Source organism: Oncorhynchus clarkii, chromosome 5 (assembly GCF_045791955.1).
Source record: "Oncorhynchus clarkii lewisi isolate Uvic-CL-2024 chromosome 5, UVic_Ocla_1.0, whole genome shotgun sequence".
Classification (NCBI taxonomy): domain Eukaryota; kingdom Metazoa; phylum Chordata; class Actinopteri; order Salmoniformes; family Salmonidae; genus Oncorhynchus; species Oncorhynchus clarkii.
Genome location: NC_092151.1, coordinates 86,220,683 through 86,245,621, shown reverse-complemented (window position 1 = coordinate 86,245,621; position 24,939 = coordinate 86,220,683). Strand labels below are relative to the sequence as shown.

Genomic DNA, 24,939 nt, shown 5'->3' with positions numbered 1-24,939 from the left:
ATTAATCACACAGCTTAAGTTAAATGGCTGTCATAAAACCAAAGGTGAATGGTAGCTAGGTTGTTAGCTAGGTAGTTAGCTAGGTAGATAGGTAGCTAGGTAGGTAGCTAGGTTGGTAGCTAGTTAGGTAATTAGGTAGGTAGGTAGTTAGCTAGGTAGGTAGCTTGGAAGGTAGCTAGTTAGGTTGCTAGTTAGGTTGCTAGGTAGGTAGTTAGCTAGCTAGCTAGGTAGTTGGGTAGGTAGGTAGCTAGTTAGGTAGCTAGGTAGGTTGTTAGCTAAGTAGTTAGCTTGCTAGGTAGGTAGTTAGCTAGGTAGGTAGCTAGTTAGGTAGATAGGTAGTTAGCTAGGTAGGTTGTTAGCTAAGTAGTTAGCTAGCTAGGTAGCTAGGTAGGTAGGTAGTTAGGTAGCTAGGTAGAGAGTTAGCTAGGTAGGTAGCTAGTTAATATGGCGGTACAGTGGTCAGTGTATGAGCTTAGGCAGCAGAAGAACCCTTAGGCGAGCACTCCCCAGCTGACTGTAAAACCAATGCTGGGCTCTAATAGGTTATCGATGAGTGCATACGGCACACAGTGACATCACCCAGAGCCAATGAGAGGGGAGGAAGGAGAGGAAGAGAGGAGCGTTTTTTAATTTGTGCTTTGCTGATCTCAGCGGCTCTTGTCATGGAGGTAGGGAGGGGAAAAGGGATGGAGATGAATGAGTGAATGAAAAAGAGAGAGAGAGTGGATGAAGAGGCAGAGAAGGTGGGGAGAAGGGGTGAAGTGTGCAGTCTCTCTGTGTCTTCATTGGGCATACAGGGTGTGACTCTGTTCCTAGGCATCATCCAGGCAGGGCAGGGTCTAGATGTGGAGGTTCGGGGGATTTGGTAAAACTACAGATCCCAGTACCTGGGTTCATTCTGAACAACAACAGGTGGCTGTGTGTGCAAGTATGATTAGTGTATGTATGTGTGTGTGTGTATGTTTGTTGGTTTGTTGGTTTGTTTGTGTTTGTGTTTGTGTGTGTGTGTGTGTGTGTGTGTGTGTGTGTGTGTGTGTGTGTGTGTGTATATGAGTCATCCTCTCCAAAACTGTGTTCCCACTCTATGCCAGTGAAGTTAGCGGCTGGATGACTACATCATGCATGTAATCAGTGTGGTTCATATACCAGTGCTGTTACCGTACGGTGCAGCTAAAACAACGACCCGTGTGGGCATCACTGAAGCAACAGCTAAAAACGGCTAGCTGTCACCATGGCAACTCCCGTGCCATTTACCAATCTGCAGTCTGCTCGATGAGGTAATGGTTCTAGACAGGTTTCTGTGGCTGCTTGACTGGATGAGCCTTCCGACACACAGACACAGACACAGACACACACACACACACACACACACACACACACACACACACACACACACACACACACACACACACACACACACACACACACCTATTTTCTACTATTCTCTCTGTTTTATCGGTTTAATTTGTTCTGTGTCTTCCTCTCCCTACTGGGATCATCAGAGGTGTGCGTCCTTCGCGTTGTGACAGGCAGCCCTGAACTGTCCATGTATGTATTCATGTATAAGAGCCGTGTGTCAAACCCATTTCTGTACATGTCTTTCCTCTCCCATGTCTACTCCTATGGGGACATATGACCAGTCCGTGTATGCTAGCTCGCCTTGCTCTTTCCAGGCACGTAATGTACACGTAACTGCCAAAATAATGGAAACACTTGAGTTAATACGGGTTCTGGTGTGGGGTGCATTTTTCTGGCATGGTTCAGGTCCACTCAACCCCTTAGAGGGCAAGGTAAACGCCAGTAAATACACAGCCCTTCTGAGTGATCACCTTCAACCTATGGTGAATCATTTATACCCTGATGAGAGTGGATGACAGTGCCCACATCCACAGCGCACGAGTGGTCACTGAATGGTTTGATGAGCATGAAAAATGTTAATCATATGCCATGGCCGTCTCAGTCAGCGCCGGTGAGCCTTTTCCACCACCATCAACAAAACACCAAATTATGGAATTTATTGTGGAATAATGGTGCCACAACCCTCCAATAGAGTTCCAATTCCATTTGCAGAATCTATGCCAGGCGCATTGAAGCTGGTGCCTCAAAGTCCTATTAAGGGACTTTATGTTGGTGTTTCCTTTATCTCGGCAGTACATGTACATAAACTCAGCAAAAAAAGAAACGTCCCTTTTTCAGGACCCTCTCTTTCAAAGATAATTAGTAAAAATCCAAATATCTTCCCAGATCTTCATTGTAAAGAGTTTAAACACTGTTTCCTATGCTTGTTCAATTAACCATAAACAATTAATGAACATGCACCTGTGGAATGGTCATTAAGACACTAACAGCTTACAGAAGGTAGGCAATTAAAGTCACAGTTATGAAAACTTAGGACACTAAAGAGGCCTTTCTACTGACTCTAAAAAACACCAATAGAAAGATGCACAGGGTTCCTGCTCATCTATGTGAACGTGCCTTAGGCATGCTGCAAGGAGGCATGAGGACTGCAGATGTGGCCAGGGCAATAAATTGCAATGTCCGTACTGTGAGATGCCTAAGACTGCGCTACAGGGAGACAGGATGGACAGCTGTAACTGCCCGAGTTACACCAGGAACGCACAATCCCTTCATCAGTGCTCCGACTGTCCGCAATAGGCTGAGAGAGGCTGGACTGAGGGCTTGTAGGCCTGTTGTAAGGCAGGTCCTCACCAGACATCACCGGCAACAATGCCGCCTATGGGCACAACCCCACCGTCGCTGGACCAGACAGGACTGGCAAAAAGTGTTCTTCACTGACAAGTCGCGGTTTTGTCTCAACAGGGGTGATGGTCGAATTTTAGTTTATTGTTGAAGGAATGAGCGTTACACTGAGGCCTCTACTCTGGAGCGGGATCAATTTGGAGGGAGAGGGTCCGTCATGGTCTGGGGTGGTGTGTCACAGCTTCATCGGACAGAACTTGTTGTCATTGAAGGCAATCTCAACACTATGCGTTAAGGGAAGACATCCTCCTCCCTCACGTGGTGCCCTTCCTGCAGGCTCATCCTGACATGACCCTCCTGTATGACAAAGACACCAGCTTGTTCTGTGCGTGATTTCCTGCAAGACAGGAATGTCAGTGTTCTTGGCCAGCCTTGGCCAGCGAAGAGCCCGGATCTCAATCCCATTGAGCACGTCTGGAGGGTGAGGGCTAGGGCCATTCCCCTCAGAAATGTCCGGGAACTTGCAGGTGCTTTGGTGGAAGAGTGGGGTAACATCTTACAGCAAGAACTGGCAAATCTGGTGCAGTCCATGAGGAGGAGATGCACTGCAGAACGTAATGCAGCTGGTGGCCACACCAGATAATGACTGTTACTTTTGTTGAACTGTTGTTGAATCTTGATATGTTCATTCAAATATGTACACAAGTTCAGTTTGCTGAAAATAAACGCAGTTGAAAGTGAGAGGACGTTTCTTTTTGCTGAGTTTATGTGTGCATTTCTATGTGTACTGTACATGTGTGTTGAATTTGCTAGGACCTAGGGTCCACTGTGTAAGTGTGTGTTTGTGTGTGTGTGTGTGTGTGTGTGTGTGTGTGTGTGTGTGTGCTTGTGTGAGCACCTATAACACGCTGAACAATTGTGGTTCTTCAAGGATTCATAAATAATCAGTAGAATTCAATAGAAAAACATGACTTTCTTTCAGGGAAGATTCATATGGGCTCATTGATAAATAATCAAACCGATATAGCTCTGAAACTGTGTAGATACAGTGTGTTATACTGTAAAGTGTAATGGAACTGACAGCATTTTAGCAACATGACCTCTTATTAAAATCTGTTCATATACATCCCCAGGAAGAACACTACACTTTTAAAAAAACATGTTCTGACAAGCGAGCACTTAGATATGGTCATTTTCACATTTTCATCAATTCCAAAAATGTTTGGGAATTTATATATACTAAGGCATTTGTGAAAATTCTAAAGCAATATAGAGTGGGGAAAGCGGCCGTGTGTTTGGACACTTAATAGACACTGCAGTAAATAAAACCTAATAAAACCATCTGTCTCGTCCAGTACCAGAGTCTACGTTGACCGATGCGCCATTTCCAATCAGAGCTACAGTAGACCTTTATGCAAACAATCCATTTGCAAACAGGCCTGCCATCACTTGCCAAAAGCCACAAAATACACCTGAATTCATTTCTGCAAATATGCCAATACCACTTGGGAGTTCCCTTACATTTAGGAACTTTACAGTCCAATTGATCAAACAACCATGAAAATGTAGACTCTCTCTCCCCCACATCAACAACAAAAAGATCAACAACTAATGCTAGCCAGAGAAAGATGAGCTAAAATCTAAAGAAGGAACATTAGATAAATCCTCTCAAACTTTTTCAGCTAGTTGACCGTCAAAATTGCACTGATAAACGATGGGGAAATGTAGCCTCCTCGTCCTTCTGCAGCTTGCCTGCCAACAATGCTTGTCCCAACCAAGCACCCAAAGCAAATTGGCTAAAGTTGGCTAGCTTGCTAGCTAGCTACTTCCAGACACAAAGGAGAGAACAGCTTACTCTGACCCTTTTACTTGCTCTAGCAGAGCTGGTTAGGCTGTTTACATGTTATCCAGAGCGTTTGTGACTAACTATTACTTTCTTTGCCTACGTTTACTGACATGGTTATATTCAGAGGATGTTGCGCGTTCAAATCAAATCAAAATCACATTTTATTTGTCACATACACATGGTTAGCAGATGTTAATGCGAGTGTAGCGAAATGCTTGTGCTTCAAGTTCCAACAATGCAGTAATAACCAACAAGTAATCTAACTAACAATTCCAAAACTACTGTCTTGTACACAGTGTAAGGGGATAAAGAATATGTACATAAGGATATATGAATGAGTGATGGTACAGAGCAGCATAGGCAAGATACAGTAGATGGTATCGAGTACAGTATATACGTATGAGATGAGTATGTAAACAAAGTGGCATAGTTAAAGTGGCTAGTGATACATGTATTACATAAGGATACAGTCGATGATATAGAGTACAGTATATACGTATGCATATGAGATGAATAATGTAGGGTAAGTAACATTATATAAGGTAGCATTGTTTAAAGTGGCTAGTGATATATTTACATCATTTCCCATCAATTCCAATTATTAAAGTGGCTGGAGTTGAGTCAGTGTCAGTGTGTTGGCAGCAGCCACTCAATGTTAGTGGTGGCTGTTTAACAGTCTGATGGCCTTGAGATAGAAGCTGTTTTTCAGTCTCTCGGTCCCAGCTTTGATGCACCTGTACTGACCTCGCCTTCTGGATGATAGCGGGGTGAACAGGCAGTGGCTCGGGTGGTTGATGTCCTTGATGATCTTTATGGCCTTCCTGTGACATCGGGTGGTGTAGGTGTCCTGGAGGGCAGGTAGTTTGCCCCCGGTGATGCGTTGTGCAGACCTCACTACCCTCTGGAGAGCCTTACGGTTGAGGGCGGAGCAGTTGCCGTACCAGGCGGTGATACAGCCCGCCAGGATGCTCTCGATTGTGCATCTGTAGAAGTTTGTGAGTGCTTTTGGTGACAAGCCGAATTTCTTCAGCCTCCTGAGGTTGAAGAGGCGCTGCTGCGCCTTCTTCACAATGCTGTCTGTGTGAGTGGATCAATTCAGTTTGTCTGTGATGTGTATGCCGAGGAACTTAAAACTTGCTACCCTCTCCACTACTGTTCCATCGATGTGGATAGGGGGGTGTTCCCTCTGCTGTTTCCTGAAGTCCACAATCATCTCCTTAGTTTTGTTGACGTTGAGTGTGAGGTTATTTTCCTGACACCACACTCCGAGGGCCCTCACCTCCTCCCTGTAGGCCGTCTCGTCGTTGTTGGTAATCAAGCCTACCACTGTTGTGTCGTCCGCAAACTTGATGATTGAGTTGGAGGCGTGCGTGGCCACGCAGTCGTGGGTGAACAGGGAGTACAGGAGAGGGCTCAGAACGCACCCTTGTGGGGCCCCAGTGTTGAGGATCAGCGGGGAGGAGATGTTGTTGCCTACCCTCACCACCTGGGGGCGGCCCGTCAGGAAGTCCAGTACCCAGTTGCACAGGGCGGGGTCGAGACCCAGGGTCTCGAGCTTGATGACGAGCTTGGAGGGTACTATGGTGTTGAATGCCGAGCTGTAGTCAATGAACAGCATTCTCACATAGGTATTCCTCTTGTCCAGATGGGTTAGGGCAGTGTGCAGTGTGGTTGAGATTGCATCGTCTGTGGACCTATTTGGGCGGTAAGCAAATTGGAGTGGGTCTAGGGTGTCAGGTAGGGTGGAGGTGATATGGTCCTTGACTAGTCTCTCAAAGCACTTCATGATGACGGAAGTGAGTGCTACGGGGCGGTAGTCGTTTAGCTCAGTTACCTTAGCTTTCTTGGGAACAGGAACAATGGTGGCCCTCTTGAAGCATGTGGGAACAGCAGACTGGTATAGGGATTGATTGAATATGTCTGTAAACACACCGGCCAGCTGGTCTGCGCATGCTCTGAGGGCGCGGCTGGGGATGCCGTCTGGGCCTGCAGCCTTGCGAAGGTTAACACGTTTAAATGTCTTACTCACCTTGGCTGCAGTGAAGGAGAGACCACATGTTTTCGTTGCAGGCCGTGTCAGTGGCACTGTATTGTTCTCAAAGCGGGCAAAAAAGTTATTTAGTCTGCCTGGGAGCAGGACATCCTGGTCCGTGACTGGGCTGGATTTCTTCCTGTAATCCGTGATTGACTGTAGACCCTGCCACATGCCTCTTGTGTCTGAGCCGTTGAATTGAGATTCTACTTTGTCTCTGTACTGACGCTTAGCTTGTTTGATAGCCTTGCGGAGGGAATAGCTGCACTGTTTGTATTCGGTCATGTTACCAGACACCTTGCCCTGATTAAAAGCAGTGGTTCGCGCTTTCAGTTTCACGCGAATGCTGCCATCAATCCACGGTTTCTGGTTAGGGAATGTTTTAATCGTTGCTATGGGAACGACATCTTCAACGCACGTTCTAATGAACTCGCACACCGAATCAGCGCATTCATCAATGTTGTTGTCTGACGCAATACGAAACATGTCCCAGTCCACGTGATGGAAGCAGTCTTGGAGTGTGGAGTCAGCTTGGTCGGACCAGCGTTGGACAGACCTCAGCGTGGGAGCCTCTTGTTTTAGTTTCTGTCTGTAGGCAGGGATCAACAAAATGGAGTCGTGGTCAGCTTTTCCGAAAGGGGGGCGGGGCAGGGCCTTATATGCGTCGCGGAAGTTAGAGTAACAATGATCCAAGGTCTTTCCACCCCTGGTTGCGCAATCGATATGCTGATAAAATTTAGGGAGTCTTGTTTTCAGATTAGCCTTGTTAAAATCCCCAGCTACAATGAATGCAGCCTCCGGATAAATGGTTTCCAGTTTGCAAAGAGTCAAATAAAGTTCATTCAGAGCCATCGATGTGTCTGCTTGGGGGGGGATATATACGGCTGTGATTATAATCGAAGAGAATTCTCTTGGTAGATAATGCGGTCTACATTTGATTGTGAGGAATTCTAAATCAGGTGAACAGAAGGATTTGAGTTCCTGTATGTTTCTTTCATCACACCATGTCGCGTTAGCCATAAGGCATACGCCCCCGCCCCTCTTCTTACCAGAAAGATGTTTGTTTCTGTCTGCGCGATGCGTGGAGAAACCCGTTGGCTGCACCGCCTCGGATAGCGTCTCTCCAGTGAGCCACGTTTCCGTGAAGCAAAGAACGTTACAGTCTCTGATGTCCCTCTGGAATGCTACCCTTGCTTGGATTTCATCAACCTTGTTGTCAAGAGACTGGACATTGGCAAGAAGAATGCTAGGGAGTGGTGACGGTGTGCCCGTCTCCGGAGTCTGACCAGAAGACCGCCTCGTTTCCCTCTTTTTCGGAGTCGTTTTTTTGGGTCGCTGCATGGGATCCGCTCCGTTGTCCTGTTTGTAAGGCAGAACACAGGATCCGCGTCGCGAAAAACATATTCTTGGTTGTACTGATGGTGAGTTGACGCTGATCTTATATTCAGTAGTTCTTCTCGACTGTATGTAATGAAACCTAAGATTACCTGGGGTACTAATGTAAGAAATAACACGTAAAAAAACAAAAAACTGCATAGTTTCCTAGGAACGCGAAGCGAGGTGGCCATCTCTGTCGGCGCCGGATTCAATAGGTTCGTAAATTCATCAGTTATTCTGTGCTCTGTCATCGGAGTAGATAGAGTAGCCAGAGTGAATTTGCGAACGCAAGAGATATGCTTACTGGGTAACAGTTGTACCAGTTCATGCTAGCTAACCAAATGACACCTGCATCTCTAGCTTTGTATAGTCACCGAAAAAACGATATGAGGGGAAAAAGTTGGTCACTCCTCCAATAACATGCCATGACATCCTCCTAGCTAGCTAGCTATCTAGCTAACGTTAAAAACTGTTTTTAGCTTGCTACATAAATTGATACGCTAGCCTATTAGCTACGTTATGACTGACTTGTGATCATTGCCCTTGCTAGTTTGATTGTATTGTCATTACCAAACCTTAGTTACATTCATTCGTTTTTTGTCCAAAATATCATTGAAACTGAAACAGTGCATCCCGAATGGAGGCAGCAAACAATGTACCAGGCCAGCTGTGATTTACAACCTGATAGTAATATGTTTTGGACTACCAAGAAATGTATTGGTGAATTATATTAATCATGCATTGAACTGCATCAATCTATTCTGCCAACTATGCCTTAGTGTTCATCATGGAATGTTAAGGTAAACATATATTTTTCAAACCTCTTAAAACCTGCTGTGTAATGCTGTGTGTTATGTTATACTGTGTTAAACTGTGTAATGTTATACTGTTATACTAGTCCAACGCTCTAACCACTAGGCTACCCTGCCGCCCCAATAATGTTATAACAATGTGTAATGTTATACTGTTTTATACTGTGTTATACTGTGTAATACTGTGTAATGTTATGTGTTATGCTATACTGTGTAATGCTGTGTAATGCTGTGTAATGTTATGTGTTGTGCTATACTGTGTAATGCTGTGACAGTTCAGGGCTGAGACAGTCCCAGTTAGAGTTCAAGGCTGAGACAGTCCCAGTTAGAGTTCAGGGCTGAGACAGTCCCAGTTAGAGTTCAAGGCTGAGACAGACCCAGTTAGAGTTCAGGGCTGAGGCAGTCCCAGTTAGAGTTCAGGGCTGAGACAGTCCCAGTTAGAGTTCAAGGCTGAGACAGTCCCAGTTAGAGTTCAAGGCTGAGACAGTCCCAGTTAGAGTTCAAGGCTGGGGTTTCCCAAAAGCATCGTAGCACTAAGATCATCTTCAGTCCATTTAGTTTCAATAGAATTAAGATGAACTTAGTGTTTCGATGCCTTTGGGAAGCCCAGGCGGGTTCTATTCTGTCTGCTGAATAGTGCAGAGGCAGAGCACTCCCTTGTGGAGCTAGCCTGTACTTCAACACAAACTTTCCCAACTTTCCTTCTGCCCCAATAGACTAAGATCTCCGGCTTTCAGCAGTTCTGTATGAGTCTTAGCACACCTGAGAGAAGCTGTTGTGAGTGATTCTATATGCAAGATGTATTATTTCCCAGTCTGGCTGTAAAGACCTGACAGGCTCACACCTGTTGAGCTGACATGCTGCAATTTCAGTTTACAAATACCGTAGCTCCTCAACTTGGGTCCTGACATGATAAAACACTGTTCAGTTTGGAGTTGTGTCCTGACATGATAAAACACTGTTCAGTTTGGAGTTGTGTCCTGACATGATAAAACACTGTTCAGTTTGTAGTTGTGTCCTGACATGATAAAACACTGTTCAGTTTGGAGTTGTGTTCTGACATGATAAAACACTGTTCAGTTTGGAGTTGTGTCCTGACATGATAAAACACTGTTCAGTTTGGAGTTACACAGACAGCATGAACACAGGGTTCATGTACCTGTTTCCAGAACTGTGTTATGTAGGGTTATATAGGGATTATGTACCTCTCTTATATAGGGTTTATGTGCCTGTGTTATGTAGGGTTATGTAGGGTTTGTGTACCTGTGTTATGTAGGGTTGTGTAGGGTTTATGTACCTGTGTTATGTAGGGTTGTGTAGGGTTTGTGTACCTGTGTTATGTAGGGTTTATGTACCTGTGTTATGTAGGGTTAAGTAGGGTTTATGTACCTGTGTTATGTAGGGTTTATGTACCTCTCTTATATACGGTTAAGTAGGGTTTATGTACCTGTGTTATGTAGGGTTGTGTAGGGTTTGTGTACCTGTGTTATGTAGGGTTGTGTACCTGTGTTATGTAGGGTTTGTGTACCTGTGTTATGTAGGGTTGTGTAGGGTTTGTGTACCTGTGTTATGTAGGGTTGTGTAAGGTTTGTGTACCTGTGTTATGTAGGGTTGTGTACCTGTGTTATGTAGGGTTATGTAAGGTTTGTTTACCTGTGTTATGTAGGGTTGTGTAGGTTTATGTAACTGTGTTATGTAGGGTTGTGTAGGGTTTGTGTACCTGTGTCTAGAACTTGTCTCAGTTCTGGGGGTCCGGTGGAGGCTGGGGTGGTCCGGTACAGAGGCTCACTCTCCAACCCTAGACGAGTAGGGGAGAGAAATTACTGAAATAGCGTGGTGTGATAATTCCAGAATTGTGTACAATATAAATTACCAACATGATATTTCCTCTAAATTATGGAAGTGTTTACCTTGACTCTCCAGAGCTTCTATCAGCCTGTGTAGTGCCACAGGAACCTGGTCAGGCAGAGCACACACCTCTGGGGCTTCCCTTGGCCCCCCAACTGAGCGAGAGAAAGAGAGAGCGGGAGAACATTGATCAGAGATGTTACACACATAGACAATGCACACATGCGTGAAATAAGTCAACCACATTCCCCTAGTGCTTCCCTTACTGATCCACACTCAACCACAGACCCAAACATGAATGTGTGTGTGAGAGAGCAAAAGAGAGAGAGCGAGAGAAAATAAAGATAGAGAGAATAAAGAGAGAGAATAAAAAGAGAGAGAATAAAGATAGAGAGAATAAAGAGAGAGAATAAAGATAGAGAGATAGAATAGAGAGAGAGAGAAAATAATGAGAGAGAGAGAGAATAAAGAGAGAGAGAATAAAGAGAGAGAGAGAATAAAGGGAGAGAGAGAAATAGAGAGAGAGAAAATAAAGAGAGAGAGAGATAATAGAGAGAGAGAAAATAAAGATAGAGAGAGAATAGAGAGAGAGAAAATAAAGAGAGAGAAATAGAGAGAGAGAAAATAAAGAGAGAGAGAGAATAGAGAGAGAGAAAAAATAAAGATAGAGAGAGAATAGAGAGAGAGAAAATAAAGAGAGAGAGAGAATAGAGAGAGAGAGAAAATAAAGATAGAGAGAGAATAGAGAGAGAGAAAATAAAGAGAGAGAAATAGAGAGAGAGAATAAAGAGAGAGAGAGAATAGAGAGAGAGAGAAAATAAAGAGAGAGAGAGAATAGAGAGAGAGAGAAAATAAAGATAGAGAGAGAATAGAGAGAGAGAAAATAAAGAGAGAGAAATAGAGAGAGAGAATAAAGAGAGAGAGAGATGTGGATGCTAAGTGTTTGACCTGCACTGCCTCCTCTGTGCATCTCTGGTTCTTTCAGGAGCATCATTTAAATTCCGCTCTTCTGCTCCGTGTGACAAATGCACTAGCCACACACTCACACACACACACACACACACACACACACACACACACACACACACACACACACACACACACACACACACACACACACACACACACACACACACACAAGAGTAAAGACCTTGTTAAATGTCAGCCGAGAGGTGAGGCCCTGGTCACACCACAAAACACACCAGCCAATCCACTGTTCCCTGCCCGCTCTCTCACCACGGCCTCCACCACACACCCTATATGCTTTCTACACACGCTCAGGGGAATCTGTTGCTATTATCATCAAGAGTAAAAAGGTTGTAGGAATGCTGCCTACATTAGCATTCACTATTAGAAAAAAAAGGTGCTATCTAGAACCTTGAAGGGGTTTTCAGCTGTCCCCATAGGAGATACCATTAGCGTAGGTAGCTGGCATTAGCATAGGATTCATTGCATCATTGGAGTTATATGAGAGAGAGAGAGAGAGAGAGAGAGAGAGAGAGAGGGAGGGGCGGGGGGGTTGGGGATGTATTTGTGACAGGTGGTCAGCTAAGTGGTTATATACACTACTGGTCAAAGGTTTTAGAAGACCTACTCATTCAAGGGTTTTTCTAAAGAAATTCTACAATGTAGAATAATAGTGAAGACATCAAAACTATGAAATAACACGAACGGAATCATGTAGTAACTAAAAGTGTTGAACGAATCAAAATATATTTTATATTTGAGATTCTTCATATAGCCACCCTTTGCCTTGATGGCAGCTTTGCACATGCTTGGCATTCTCTCAACCAGCCTCATCTGGAATGCTTTTCCAACAGTCATGAAGGATTTCCCACATATGCTGAGCACTTGTTGGATGCTTTGCCTTCACTCTGCAGTCCGACTCATCCCAAACCATCTCAATTTAGTTGAGGTCGGGGGAATGTGGAGGCCAGGTCATCTGATGCCCTTACTCTCCTTCTTGGTAAAATAGCCCTTACACAGCCTGGATGTGTGTTGGGTCATTGTCCTCTTTTACCAAATAGGGCTATCTTCTGTATACGTCCATTACCTTGTCACAACACCACTGATTGGCTCAAAGGCATAAAGAAGGAAAGAAATTCCACAAATTAAATTTAAAGAAGGCAATTGAATTGACCCGTTAATTGAAATGCATTCCAGGTGACTACCACATGAAGCTGGTTGAGAGAATGCCAAGAGTGTACAAAGCTGTCATCAAGGCAAAGGGTGGCAATTTGAAGAATCTGAAATCTAAAATGTATTTGGATTTTTTTAACACTTTTTTAGTTACTACATGATTCCATATGTGTTATTTCATAGTGTTGATGTCTTCACTACTATTCTGCAATGTAGTAAAAATATAGGAAAACCCTTGAACGAGTAGTTGTTCTAAAACTTTTGTAGGTCATTACTTTTTTGTTGTTGTTGATCAAAATGCGTTTTTTGGCAGAAATGCCTTCTGGGACATGTGAACTTTCATGTGCCTTAGTAACACACTTGTATTCCATCCACAAATATAAATAAAATAGTTCAATTACAAGCCTATTTGGTTTAGCCACAGAAAAAGCCAGGAACCTTCTCGCTAGCCATGATTGGCTGAGATAATGGATGGGCTGGACATGGCGGGAGATGAGTTTGGATTGGTCTGCCATGTAGAATGATTCTATCTATGACATGAGCTGTTCAGTATGTGTTTTTTGAAAGATATAACTTTAGCCATCAAGAACTACAAAAGTTTTGCTACTTTTCTCAACAAATCAAATCAAACTTTATTTGTCACATGCGCCAAATACCAGTGTAGACCTTACTGTGAAATGCTTACTAACAAGCCCTTAACCAGTGCAGACCTTACTGTGAAATGCTTACTTAACCAACAGTGCAGTTCAAGAAGAGTTAAGAAAATGTTAACCAAATAAACAAAAGTATATATTTTTAAAGTAACACAATAAAATAACAATAATGAGGCTATTTACCAGTACCGTGTCAATGTGTGGGGGTACAGGTTCGTTGAGGTCATTTGTACATGTAGGTAGGGATGAAGTGACTATGCATAGATATTAAACAGCGAGTAGCAGCAGTGCTTTAAAAAAATGGGAGGGGTCAATGTAAATAGTCTGGGTGGCCATTTGATTAATTGTTCAGCAGTCTCATGGCTTGTGGGTAGAAGCTGTTAAGGAGCCTTTTGGTCCTAGACTTGGCGCTCCGGTACCTCTTGCCGTGCGGTAGCTGGTTTTCGACATTGATGCCCTGAATTTAGCAGGCGCTATCGACAGATCACTTGGTAAAAGTGATGGGCTACTTTCTGCACATGCCACGGTCAGTGTGCACTGGAGTGACTTGACACAATGCTGGCCAAACAAGATGTAGCTACAAACAAAATGGTTCCAGTCTGCCATGAAGCGTTCATCAATGTATATGGGTAAGAGTCTAGCTACATTTTCAGATATAAGTTTCTAATTTAGTCATTTTTTGTAGTTTTTATTGCATGTTTAAGCATACTGTTAGTTAGCAAAGGTTAGCTAGCTGGCTCGATAGCTAACGTTACATGTATAATCTGTGTAGTAATATTATTTGAATCAAAAATCTATTTGCATTGCTAGTTATAGTTATAGCCTGATGTTAGCTAGCTAACATTGAACCTAGTTTGTTAGATTTAGCTACCTGCAAATTCATACTACAGCTATGACAGCTACAGCTCTCTCTCTTGTTTGTATTGGTAGTAGTATGAGTTGGGATTATGCCGGTTCATTGTTTAGCTAGCTAGCTAGCTACCTAGCTAGCTACATGTCTAAACAAAGACTCCACTCCTGCCGGATTATTACATGACCCATCAAGTTCACCAGGTGTGTCTGGTTATTACGGCCATCTACTGTGTTTCATGAACACGTCTAGACAATAGTGACCCATCTACAGCTAGATGTGGCTGGGGGGAGGTTATAGCATTTCCTTCACATGACCCATCAATTTAGACAAGTGTGTCGGGTAAGCATTATCTAATAATTATAAAATATTTTTATCTGTACGCTGTCTGTTTTTGATATTGCTACTATGTAAGTAACCACTTCACTGTACTGTTTACACCTCTGTATCCTGTGCATGTGACAAATAACATTTTATTTGATATAGAGTGTTTACCACATGGCCTAACATGTGAATCCTTAAAGAGATGGGTGGGGCTAAGGCTTAAGAGGGTGTGAACGATGCTGAATGGGTGGAGACAAAGATGAGCTCTCCAGTAGGTGTACCAAAACATTCAAGAGCCAAAGTGGGGTTACAAGTTTATCAACTTTCAAAGCAGAGTGACTTTTCCATTTTTCCTCAACTGCAGTGTATGAAATACAATTTTCTAGCTCTGGGTCTCTACTTTTATCCAATATAAAAAACACAAGTTCAAATTGTGCTACATAAGAACGAATCGAGGCGGTCGGTCACAAATAGAAAACAAAAACATAGAATTCCCAAACCAAATAGAGACATAAAAAGGCTCTCTAAGGTCAGGGCGTGACACTGGGGCTAACCACATCTGCTGCCATGGTTTCACCAGCCCACCAGAATAAAGTGGCTGTTTGTTTGTTGGTGTTCATTTGGAGGTGGTGGGCCTTATAGATGTATTTGCTAATAACATAGCTAGCTGCTATCTCAGCCTGAAATGTGACGGCCAGACCCATGCCTCAATCAGACAAGCTGATTCATGGCCAGGAACCAGACAGTTTATTTGAATAAAAGATCACGTAAAATAAGTCTGCCTACCCGGTATACGCAACTAGCAGTTAAAGGGTAGTTAAACAACATCTGGGATTCATATAGAAGAGGCCAAGTAGAATTGAGAGCAGCTGTGAAATTCCCACTTTTGGAAATCAATTAGAAGACAAAAGAAAGAAAGAAAGAAAGAAGCATCCCAATTATGTATTAGCATATCCAGCTATCCAGCTATTCTAATGTGTGTCAGGTATTGTAGAGGTTAAAGAAGAGGTGATCCACAGCTGAACAGGTATTGTAGAGGTTAAAGAAGAGGTGATCCACAGCTGAACAGGTATTGTAGAGGTTAAAGAAGAGGAGATCCACAGCTGAACAGGTATTATAGAGGTTAAAGAAGAGGAGATCCGGAGGATCTTGGGGCGGCAGGGTAGCCTAGTGGTTAGAGAGTTGGACTAGTTCAAACCCCCGAGCTGACAAGGTACAAATCTGTCGTTCTGCCCCTGAACAGGCAGTTAACCCACTGTTCCTAGGCCGTCATTGAAAATAAGAATTTGTTCTTAACTGACTTGCCTAGTTAAATAAAGGTAAAATAAAATAAAATCCACAGCTGAACAGGTATTGTAGAGGTTAAAGAAGAGGAGATCCACAGCTGAACAGGTATTGTAGATGAATAAGCTGCTGCCACACCAGAGTAATGGAAGCACTCTCTCTGATACAAAGGAGCAGGCATACACACACACACACACACACAATCTCTCACAATGATGAGGGTATCGTTGGAAATTGGGCAAAAAGGTTTTAACTCACGTTTATAAAAGATATATTGATGTGTATTAAACGAGAGAAGAGAAAATGGCCTATTTCCTGTTATTATTCCCCTTCGTCGGATGCAACATTTTTGACGTTTGATTAGATGATAATGTTAACAAAGTCACCACTGTCATGACGTTGGCCTGGGGTTAGGTTTATGACAGTCATAAATACCTCTTCCCCCCTTTTTCCTCTCTCTACCCTACTGATGTGACATTTGAAAACCCCTTGGTTAACATAGAGATTCTGGGAACTCAACGAAGGTGGGGGAAATTAACTATATTCTGGTAATCCGACCAATTGAACATATGCGGTGGTACTTAATGAATATGATGTCAGTTCGGTTGTCATCTGAGACATTCTCATCAATGATAAGATGACATCAACTCTACAGTGGAAAGTCTACACATCAGAGTTATCGGAATCACATGGAATTGTTGTTCAATTTAAATGTTTGAATATAAAATTATTGGTGAAGAGATTAAATGTAATTTTAGCTTCCAAATGAGAGATTTGGGTTTTCATAAGGTTAGTGCTCTGCTCAATCAGTGGCCCGCCCCTGTGAAGAGACATGGGTTATAAAACTTTTCAGACACACCCTTCTCGCTCCACTATATAAAGCCTTGACGAAAATGTAACCTCCTGTTCCAAGTAAGTGAGGTCTGCAGCCTCTGCGTTAAAAGGACTAACATGTCAACTACAGAACTAAGCCAACCTCAGCGTGAGCTTTGTTTGCGAATGGTATGAACTTTGAACTCTTATTCACTACAGAGTGAGTTAGCAACAGCTGCTGCAAACGTGGGCTAGGAAAGAACAGACAGAGTATCCCGTCTACCACACAACAACGTTACTACAACGTATCAATTTACCACCAGAGACATTCTTCCATCTACCACCAACCTACCGAAGCGCAGCTCAGAGTAAATATTTATTGCATTTTCCTTTTCCAAATGGGCGGTAATTTAGAATGCATAAGATACTGTATTTACGATAGCACAGCTTCACAGCTCTTTCACTTAAACCCAGCCCCTTTTCATATCTGTTACGTCCGCTAGGGATGTTTTCCTTTATGATATAATTTGTAATCAAGGTATGATTCATTCTTTGTATATGTAATTCTGTGTGATTAGTTAGTAAATAAATAATTAACCCCAATTTGGTATTGCTGATTCAACTTGTTAGCCAGGGTTCGTGAATTTACAACTTTCAGATGAGACTGAAATAAGGTGACGATTAATACTGACTGCTATTGATGTAAAATATTACTAGGTCTTTAAGAGTTTATTCGGAAGATAACAGCTCTATAAATATTATTTAGTGGTGCCCCGATTCTCTAGTTAATTACATTTACATGATTAGCTCAATCAGGTAATATTAATTACGGAGAAAGGATTTTATAGAATAGCATGTCATATCACTTAATCCGGCATAGCCAAAGACACGACACCACTCAGAAAAGAAAGCAGACACAAAAAATCAACATGTCTAATGCAATCAAGCAATTTTTTGCCTTAGAGTGATATACAGTGCATTCGGAAAGTATTCAGTCCCCTTGACTTTTTCACATTTTGTTACGTTACAGCCTTATTCTAAAATGTATTAAAAATATAAATATATATCATCAATGTACACGCTCCGTTCATCTAGGCCTCGATCCTGACTAGTCTCTCAGTCCCTGCCACTGAAAAACTTTCCCACAGCCTGATGCTGCCACCACCATGCTTCACCGTAGGGATGGTATTTGCCAGGTGATGAGTGGTGTCAGCTCGGGGCTTCAATCCAGCAACCTTTCGGTTACCGCCCACAGAACTGAGGAGTGGCTTCCGTCTGGCCGCTCTACCATAAAGGCCTGATTGGTGGAGTGCTGCAGAGACAATTTTCCTTCTGGGAGGATCTCCACAGAGGAACTCTGGAGCTCTGTCAGAGTGATCATCGGGTTCTTGGTCACCTCCCTGACCACAGTCCTTCTCCCCCGATTGCTCAGTTTGGCCGGGCGGCCGGTGGTTCCAAACTTCTTCCATTTAAGAATGATGGAGGCCACTGTGTTCTTGAGGACCTTCAATAACGCATATATTTTTTTGGTACCTTTCCCCAGATCTGTGCCTTGACTCAATCCTGTCTCTGAGCTCTACAGACAATTCCTTCGACCTCATTACTTGATTTTTGCTCTGACATGCACTGTCAACTGTGGGACCTTATATAGACAGGTGTGTGCCTTTCCACATCATGTCCAATCAATTGAATTGACCACAGGTGGACTCCAATCAAGTTGTAGAAACATCTAAAGGATGATCAATGGAAACAGGATGCACTTGAGCTCTATTTCAAGTCTCATAGCAAAGGGTCTGAATACTTTGTAAATAAGGTATTTCTGTTTTTTAATTTGAATAGATTTGCAAAAATGTAAAAAAACAACAACAACAACAACAACAAAAATAATTTTCGCTTAATGGGGTATTGTGTGTAAATTTGAGATTGTTTTATTTATTTGATCCGTTTTAACGTTTTTTTTTTAACGTAACAAAATCTGGAAAGATGGAATGGGTCTGAATCCTTTCCGAATGCACTGTATGTTGATGTTCACATCAAGTGGCTGCTATTTTGACACAAAACCTTTCCACCTTGTGTTTAATATTCTAGATTACATCAAATCATGAATAAGTAATGTTGCACTTTGTGGGAAAGCCAAGTTGACAGGCAGTTAAAAATGATCTCAAATGGCCATCCCTAGAATATGACATTTCACATTCAATTGAATAGCTGAAGTCTCTCATTATACTATTGTTTATGTACTATAATACACTCAATATTTGATGTAATTTTTTAATAAAAAAATAGTTGAGTATCTTACTCCATTATTCAGCAGGTACATTTAACACAACTGTATTTCTTACCTTTTATCAATTGTGAGGACCATTGCCACACACACACACACACACACACACACACACACACACACACACACACACACACACACACACACACACACACACACACACACACACACACACACACACACACGTAAAGGGGAGAAAATTGGTATTCCAGTGACAAGCTGCGTATTTAATTTCTCCACATCCTGTGAGCCGCTCCAACGGGACTCTTGGCGCACAGAGCAAGAATGAGCAAACAGCCGAGAGACATGGAACAAAATATTAATTTACCTATTGCTCTCTGTCTTTCCTTCCTTTCCTTCTCTCTCTCTCTGTATCTCAGCCCTCTGCCTCGATCACACACACACACACACACACACACACACACACACACACACACACACACACACACACACACACACACACACACACACACACACACACACACACACACACACGCACGCACACACGCACACGCACCCCCCCCACACACACACACACACACACGCACACGCACAAGCACCCACACACACAAGCAATATGACGAAATTGTTAACATAACAAAACACTTGGCACATAATACAACACAATCCCATATCAGATTGAAGGTGTGTGACTGTTGAAATGCACAACAGTCCCTGGCATAGGCAATATACCATCTCCATCTATTTGGATATCAGGAGCTCAACAATAGAGACAATCCCAAACCAATAGAAATGCACATGCACCTTTGTAGGAGATGCAGTCAGGCAGCAGCACAGTAGAACAGGGGTGAGGAGTAGTACAGCCTACTGTGACATGCAGCGCAGTAGAACAGTAGAACAGAGGTGAGGAGTAGTACAGCCTACTGTGACATGGAGCGCAGTAGAACAGTAGAACAGTAGAACAGAGGTGAGGAGTAGTACAGCCTACTGTGACATGGAGCGCAGTAGAACAGTAGAACAGTAGAACAGGGGTGAGGAGTAGTACAGCCTACTGTGACATGCAGCGCAGTAGAACAGTAGAACAGAGGTGAGGAGTAGTACAGCCTACTGTGACATGGAGCGCAGTAGAACAGTAGAACAGAGGTGAGGAGTAGTACAGCCTACTGTGACATGGAGCGCAGTAGAACAGTAGAACAGTAGAACAGAGGTGAGGAGTAGTACAGCCTACTGTGACATGGAGCGCAGTAGAACAGTAGAACAGTAGAACAGGGGTGAGGAGTAGTACAGCCTACTGTGACATGCAGTGCAGTAGAACAGTAGAACAGAGGTGAGGAGTAGTACAGCCTACTGTGACATGCAGCGCAGTAGAACAGTAGAACAGGGGTGAGGAGTAGTACAGCCTACTGTGACATGCAGCGCAGTAGAACAGTAGAACAGAGGTGAGGAGTAGTACAGCCTACTGTGACATGGAGCGCAGTAGAACAGTAGAACAGTAGAACAGTAGAACAGAGGTGAGGAGTAGTACAGCCTACTGTGACATGCAGCGCAGTAGAACAGTAGAACAGAGGTGAGGAGTAGTACAGCCTACTGTGACATAGAGCACAGTAGAACAGTAGAACAGTAGAACAGAGGTGAGGAGTAGTACAGCCTACTGTGACATGGAGCGCAGTAGAACAGTAGAACAGTAGAACAGAGGTGAGGAGTAGTACAGCCTACTGTGACATGGAGCGCAGTAGAACAGTAGAACAGTAGAACAGAGGTGAGGAGTAGTACAGCCTACTGTGACATGGAGCGCAGTAGAACAGTAGAACAGTAGAACAGAGGTGAGGAGTAGTACAGCCTACTGTGACATGGAGCGCAGTAGAACAGTAGAACAGTAGAACAGAGGTGAGGAGTAGTACAGCCTACTGTGACATGGAGCGCAGTAGAACAGTAGAACAGAGGTGAGGAGTAGTACAGCCTACTGTGACATGGAGCGCAGTAGAACAGTAGAACAGTAGAACAGAGGTGAGGAGTAGTACAGCCTACTGTGACATGGAGCGCAGTAGAACAGTAGAACAGTAGAACAGAGGTGAGGAGTAGTACAGCCTACTGTGACATGGAGCGTAGTAGAACAGTAGAACAGTAGAACAGAGGTGAGGAGTAGTACAGCCTACTGTGACATGGAGCGCAGTAGAACAGTAGAACAGTAGAACAGAGGTGAGGAGTAGTACAGCCTACTGTGACATGGAACGCAGCAGAACAGTAGAACAGAGGTGAGGAGTAGTACAGCCTACTGTGACATGGAGCGCAGTAGAACAGTAGAACAGTAGAACAGAGGTGAGGAGTAGTACAGCCTACTGTGACATGGAGCGCAGTAGAACAGTAGAACAGTAGAACAGGGGTGAGGAGTAGTACAGCCTACTGTGACATGCAGCGCAGTAGAACAGTAGAACAGAGGTGAGGAGTAGTACAGCCTACTGTGACATGGAGCGCAGTAGAACAGTAGAACAGAGGTGAGGAGTAGTACAGCCTACTGTGACATGGAGCGCAGTAGAACAGTAGAACAGTAGAACAGAGGTGAGGAGTAGTACAGCCTACTGTGACATGGAGCGCAGTAGAACAGTAGAACAGTAGAACAGGGGTGAGGAGTAGTACAGCCTACTGTGACATGCAGTGCAGTAGAACAGTAGAACAGAGGTGAGGAGTAGTACAGCCTACTGTGACATGCAGCGCAGTAGAACAGTAGAACAGGGGTGAGGAGTAGTACAGCCTACTGTGACATGCAGCGCAGTAGAACAGTAGAACAGAGGTGAGGAGTAGTACAGCCTACTGTGACATGGAGCGCAGTAGAACAGTAGAACAGTAGAACAGTAGAACAGAGGTGAGGAGTAGTACAGCCTACTGTGACATGCAGCGCAGTAGAACAGTAGAACAGAGGTGAGGAGTAGTACAGCCTACTGTGACATAGAGCACAGTAGAACAGTAGAACAGTAGAACAGAGGTGAGGAGTAGTACAGCCTACTGTGACATGGAGCGCAGTAGAACAGTAGAACAGTAGAACAGAGGTGAGGAGTAGTACAGCCTACTGTGACATGGAGCGCAGTAGAACAGTAGAACAGTAGAACAGAGGTGAGGAGTAGTACAGCCTACTGTGACATGGAGCGCAGTAGAACAGTAGAACAGTAGAACAGAGGTGAGGAGTAGTACAGCCTACTGTGACATGGAGCGCAGTAGAACAGTAGAACAGTAGAACAGAGGTGAGGAGTAGTACAGCCTACTGTGACATGGAGCGCAGTAGAACAGTAGAACAGAGGTGAGGAGTAGTACAGCCTACTGTGACATGGAGCGCAGTAGAACAGTAGAACAGTAGAACAGAGGTGAGGAGTAGTACAGCCTACTGTGACATGGAGCGCAGTAGAACAGTAGAACAGTAGAACAGAGGTGAGGAGTAGTACAGCCTACTGTGACATGGAGCGTAGTAGAACAGTAGAACAGTAGAACAGAGGTGAGGAGTAGTACAGCCTACTGTGACATGGAGCGCAGTAGAACAGTAGAACAGTAGAACAGAGGTGAGGAGTAGTACAGCCTACTGTGACATGGAACGCAGCAGAACAGTAGAACAGTAGAACAGAGGTGAGGAGTAGTACAGCCTACTGTGACATGGAGCGCAGTAGAACAGTAGAACAGTAGAACAGAGGTGAGGAGTAGTACAGCCTACTGTGACATGCAGCGCAGTAGAACAGTAGAACAGGGGTGAGGAGTAGTACAGCCTACTGTGACATGGAGCGCAGTAGAACAGTAGAACAGTAGAACAGAGGTGAGGAGTAGTACAGCCTACTGTGACATGCAGCGCAGTAGAACAGTAGAACAGAGGTGAGGAGTAGTACAGCCTACTGTGACATGGAGCGCAGTAGAACAGTAGAACAGGGGTGAGGAGTAGTACAGCCTACTGTGACATGCAGCGCAGTAGAACAGTAGAACAGTAGAACAGGGGTGAGGAGTAGTACAGCCTACTGTGACATGCAGCGCAGTAGAACAGTAGAACAGAGGTGAGGAGTAGTACAGCCTACTGTGACATGGAGCGCAGTAGAACAGTAGAACAGAGGTGAGGAGTAGTACAGCCTACTGTGACATGGAGCGCAGTAGAACAGTAGAACAGTAGAACAGAGGTGAGGAGTAGTACAGCCTACTGTGACATGGAGCGCAGTAGAACAGTAGAACAGAGGTGAGGAGTAGTACAGCCTACTGTGACATGGAGCGCAGTAGAACAGTAGAACAGAGGTGAGGAGTAGTACAGCCTACTGTGACATGCAGCGCAGTAGAACAGTAGAACAGAGGTGAGGAGTAGTACAGCCTACTGTGACATGGAGCGCAGTAGAACAGTAGAACAGAGGTGAGGAGTAGTACAGCCTACTGTGACATGGAGCGCAGTAGAACAGTAGAACAGTAGAACAGTAGAACAGAGGTGAGGAGTAGTACAGCCTACTGTGACATGGAGCGCAGTAGAACAGTAGAACAGTAGAACAGAGGTGAGGAGTAGTACAGCCTACTGTGACATGGAGCGCAGTAGAACAGTAGAACAGTAGAACAGGGGTGAGGAGTAGTACAGCCTACTGTGACATGGAGCGCAGTAGAACAGTAGAACAGTAGAACAGTAGAACAGAGGTGAGGAGTAGTACAGCCTACTGTGACATGGAGCGCAGTAGAACAGTAGAACAGTAGAACAGAGGTGAGGAGTAGTACAGCCTACTGTGACATGGAGCGCAGTAGAACAGTAGAACAGTAGAACAGAGGTGAGGAGTAGTACAGCCTACTGTGACATGGAGCGCAGTAGAACAGTAGAACAGAGGTGAGGAGTAGTACAGCCTACTGTGACATGGAGCGCAGTAGAACAGTAGAACAGTAGAACAGAGGTGAGGAGTAGTACAGCCTACTGTGACATGGAGCGCAGTAGAACAGTAGAACAGAGGTGAGGAGTAGTACAGCCTACTGTGACATGGAGCGCAGTAGAACAGCAGAACAGTAGAACAGAGGTGAGGAGTAGTACAGCCTACTGTGACATGGAGCGCAGTAGAACAGTAGAACAGAGGTGAGGAGTAGTACAGCCTACTGTGACATGGAGCGCAGTAGAACAGTAGAACAGTAGAACAGAGGTGAGGAGTAGTACAGCCTACTGTGACATGGAGCGCAGTAGAACAGTAGAACAGAGGTGAGGAGTAGTACAGCCTACTGTGACATGGAGCGCAGTAGAACAGTAGAACAGTAGAACAGAGGTGAGGAGTAGTACAGCCTACTGTGACATGGAGCGCAGTAGAACAGTAGAACAGTAGAACAGAGGTGAGGAGTAGTACAGCCTACTGTGACATGCAGCGCAGTAGAACAGTAGAACAGTAGAACAGAGGTGAGGAGTAGTACAGCCTACTGTGACATGGAGCGCAGTAGAACAGTAGAACAGTAGAACAGAGGTGAGGAGTAGTACAGCCTACTGTGACATGGAGCGCAGTAGAACAGTAGAACAGTAGAACAGAGGTGAGGAGTAGTACAGCCTACTGTGACATGCAGCGCAGTAGAACAGTAGAACAGGGGTGAGGAGTAGTACAGCCTACTGTGACATGGAGCGCAGTAGAACAGTAGAACAGTAGAACAGAGGTGAGGAGTAGTACAGCCTACTGTGACATGGAGCGCAGTAGAACAGTAGAACAGAGGTGAGGAGTAGTACAGCCTACTGTGACATGGAGCGCAGTAGAACAGTAGAACAGTAGAACAGAGGTGAGGAGTAGTACAGCCTACTGTGACATGGAGCGCAGTAGAACAGTAGAACAGAGGTGAGGAGTAGTACAGCCTACTGTGACATGGAGCGCAGTAGAACAGTAGAACAGTAGAACAGAGGTGAGGAGTAGTACAGCCTACTGTGACATGGAGCGCAGTAGAACAGTAGAACAGTAGAACAGAGGTGAGGAGTAGTACAGCCTACTGTGACATGGAGCGCAGTAGAACAGTAGAACAGTAGAACAGAGGTGAGGAGTAGTACAGC

General features: G+C 44.2%; 1 protein-coding gene across 1 annotated transcript in view; it reads right to left on the bottom strand.

The window, feature by feature from the left end:
* Positions 1-24,939, bottom strand: part of LOC139409497 (phosphatidylinositol 3-kinase regulatory subunit gamma-like) — a 307,517-nt gene that overhangs the window by 176,001 nt on the left and 106,577 nt on the right. The window contains exons 2-3 of the mRNA XM_071154732.1: positions 10,678-10,770; positions 10,488-10,565 (exon numbers count right to left, since the gene is read on the bottom strand). Coding sequence (XP_071010833.1) covers positions 10,488-10,565; positions 10,678-10,770 — 171 coding nt within the window. The remainder of the gene's footprint in view (positions 1-10,487; positions 10,566-10,677; positions 10,771-24,939) is intronic.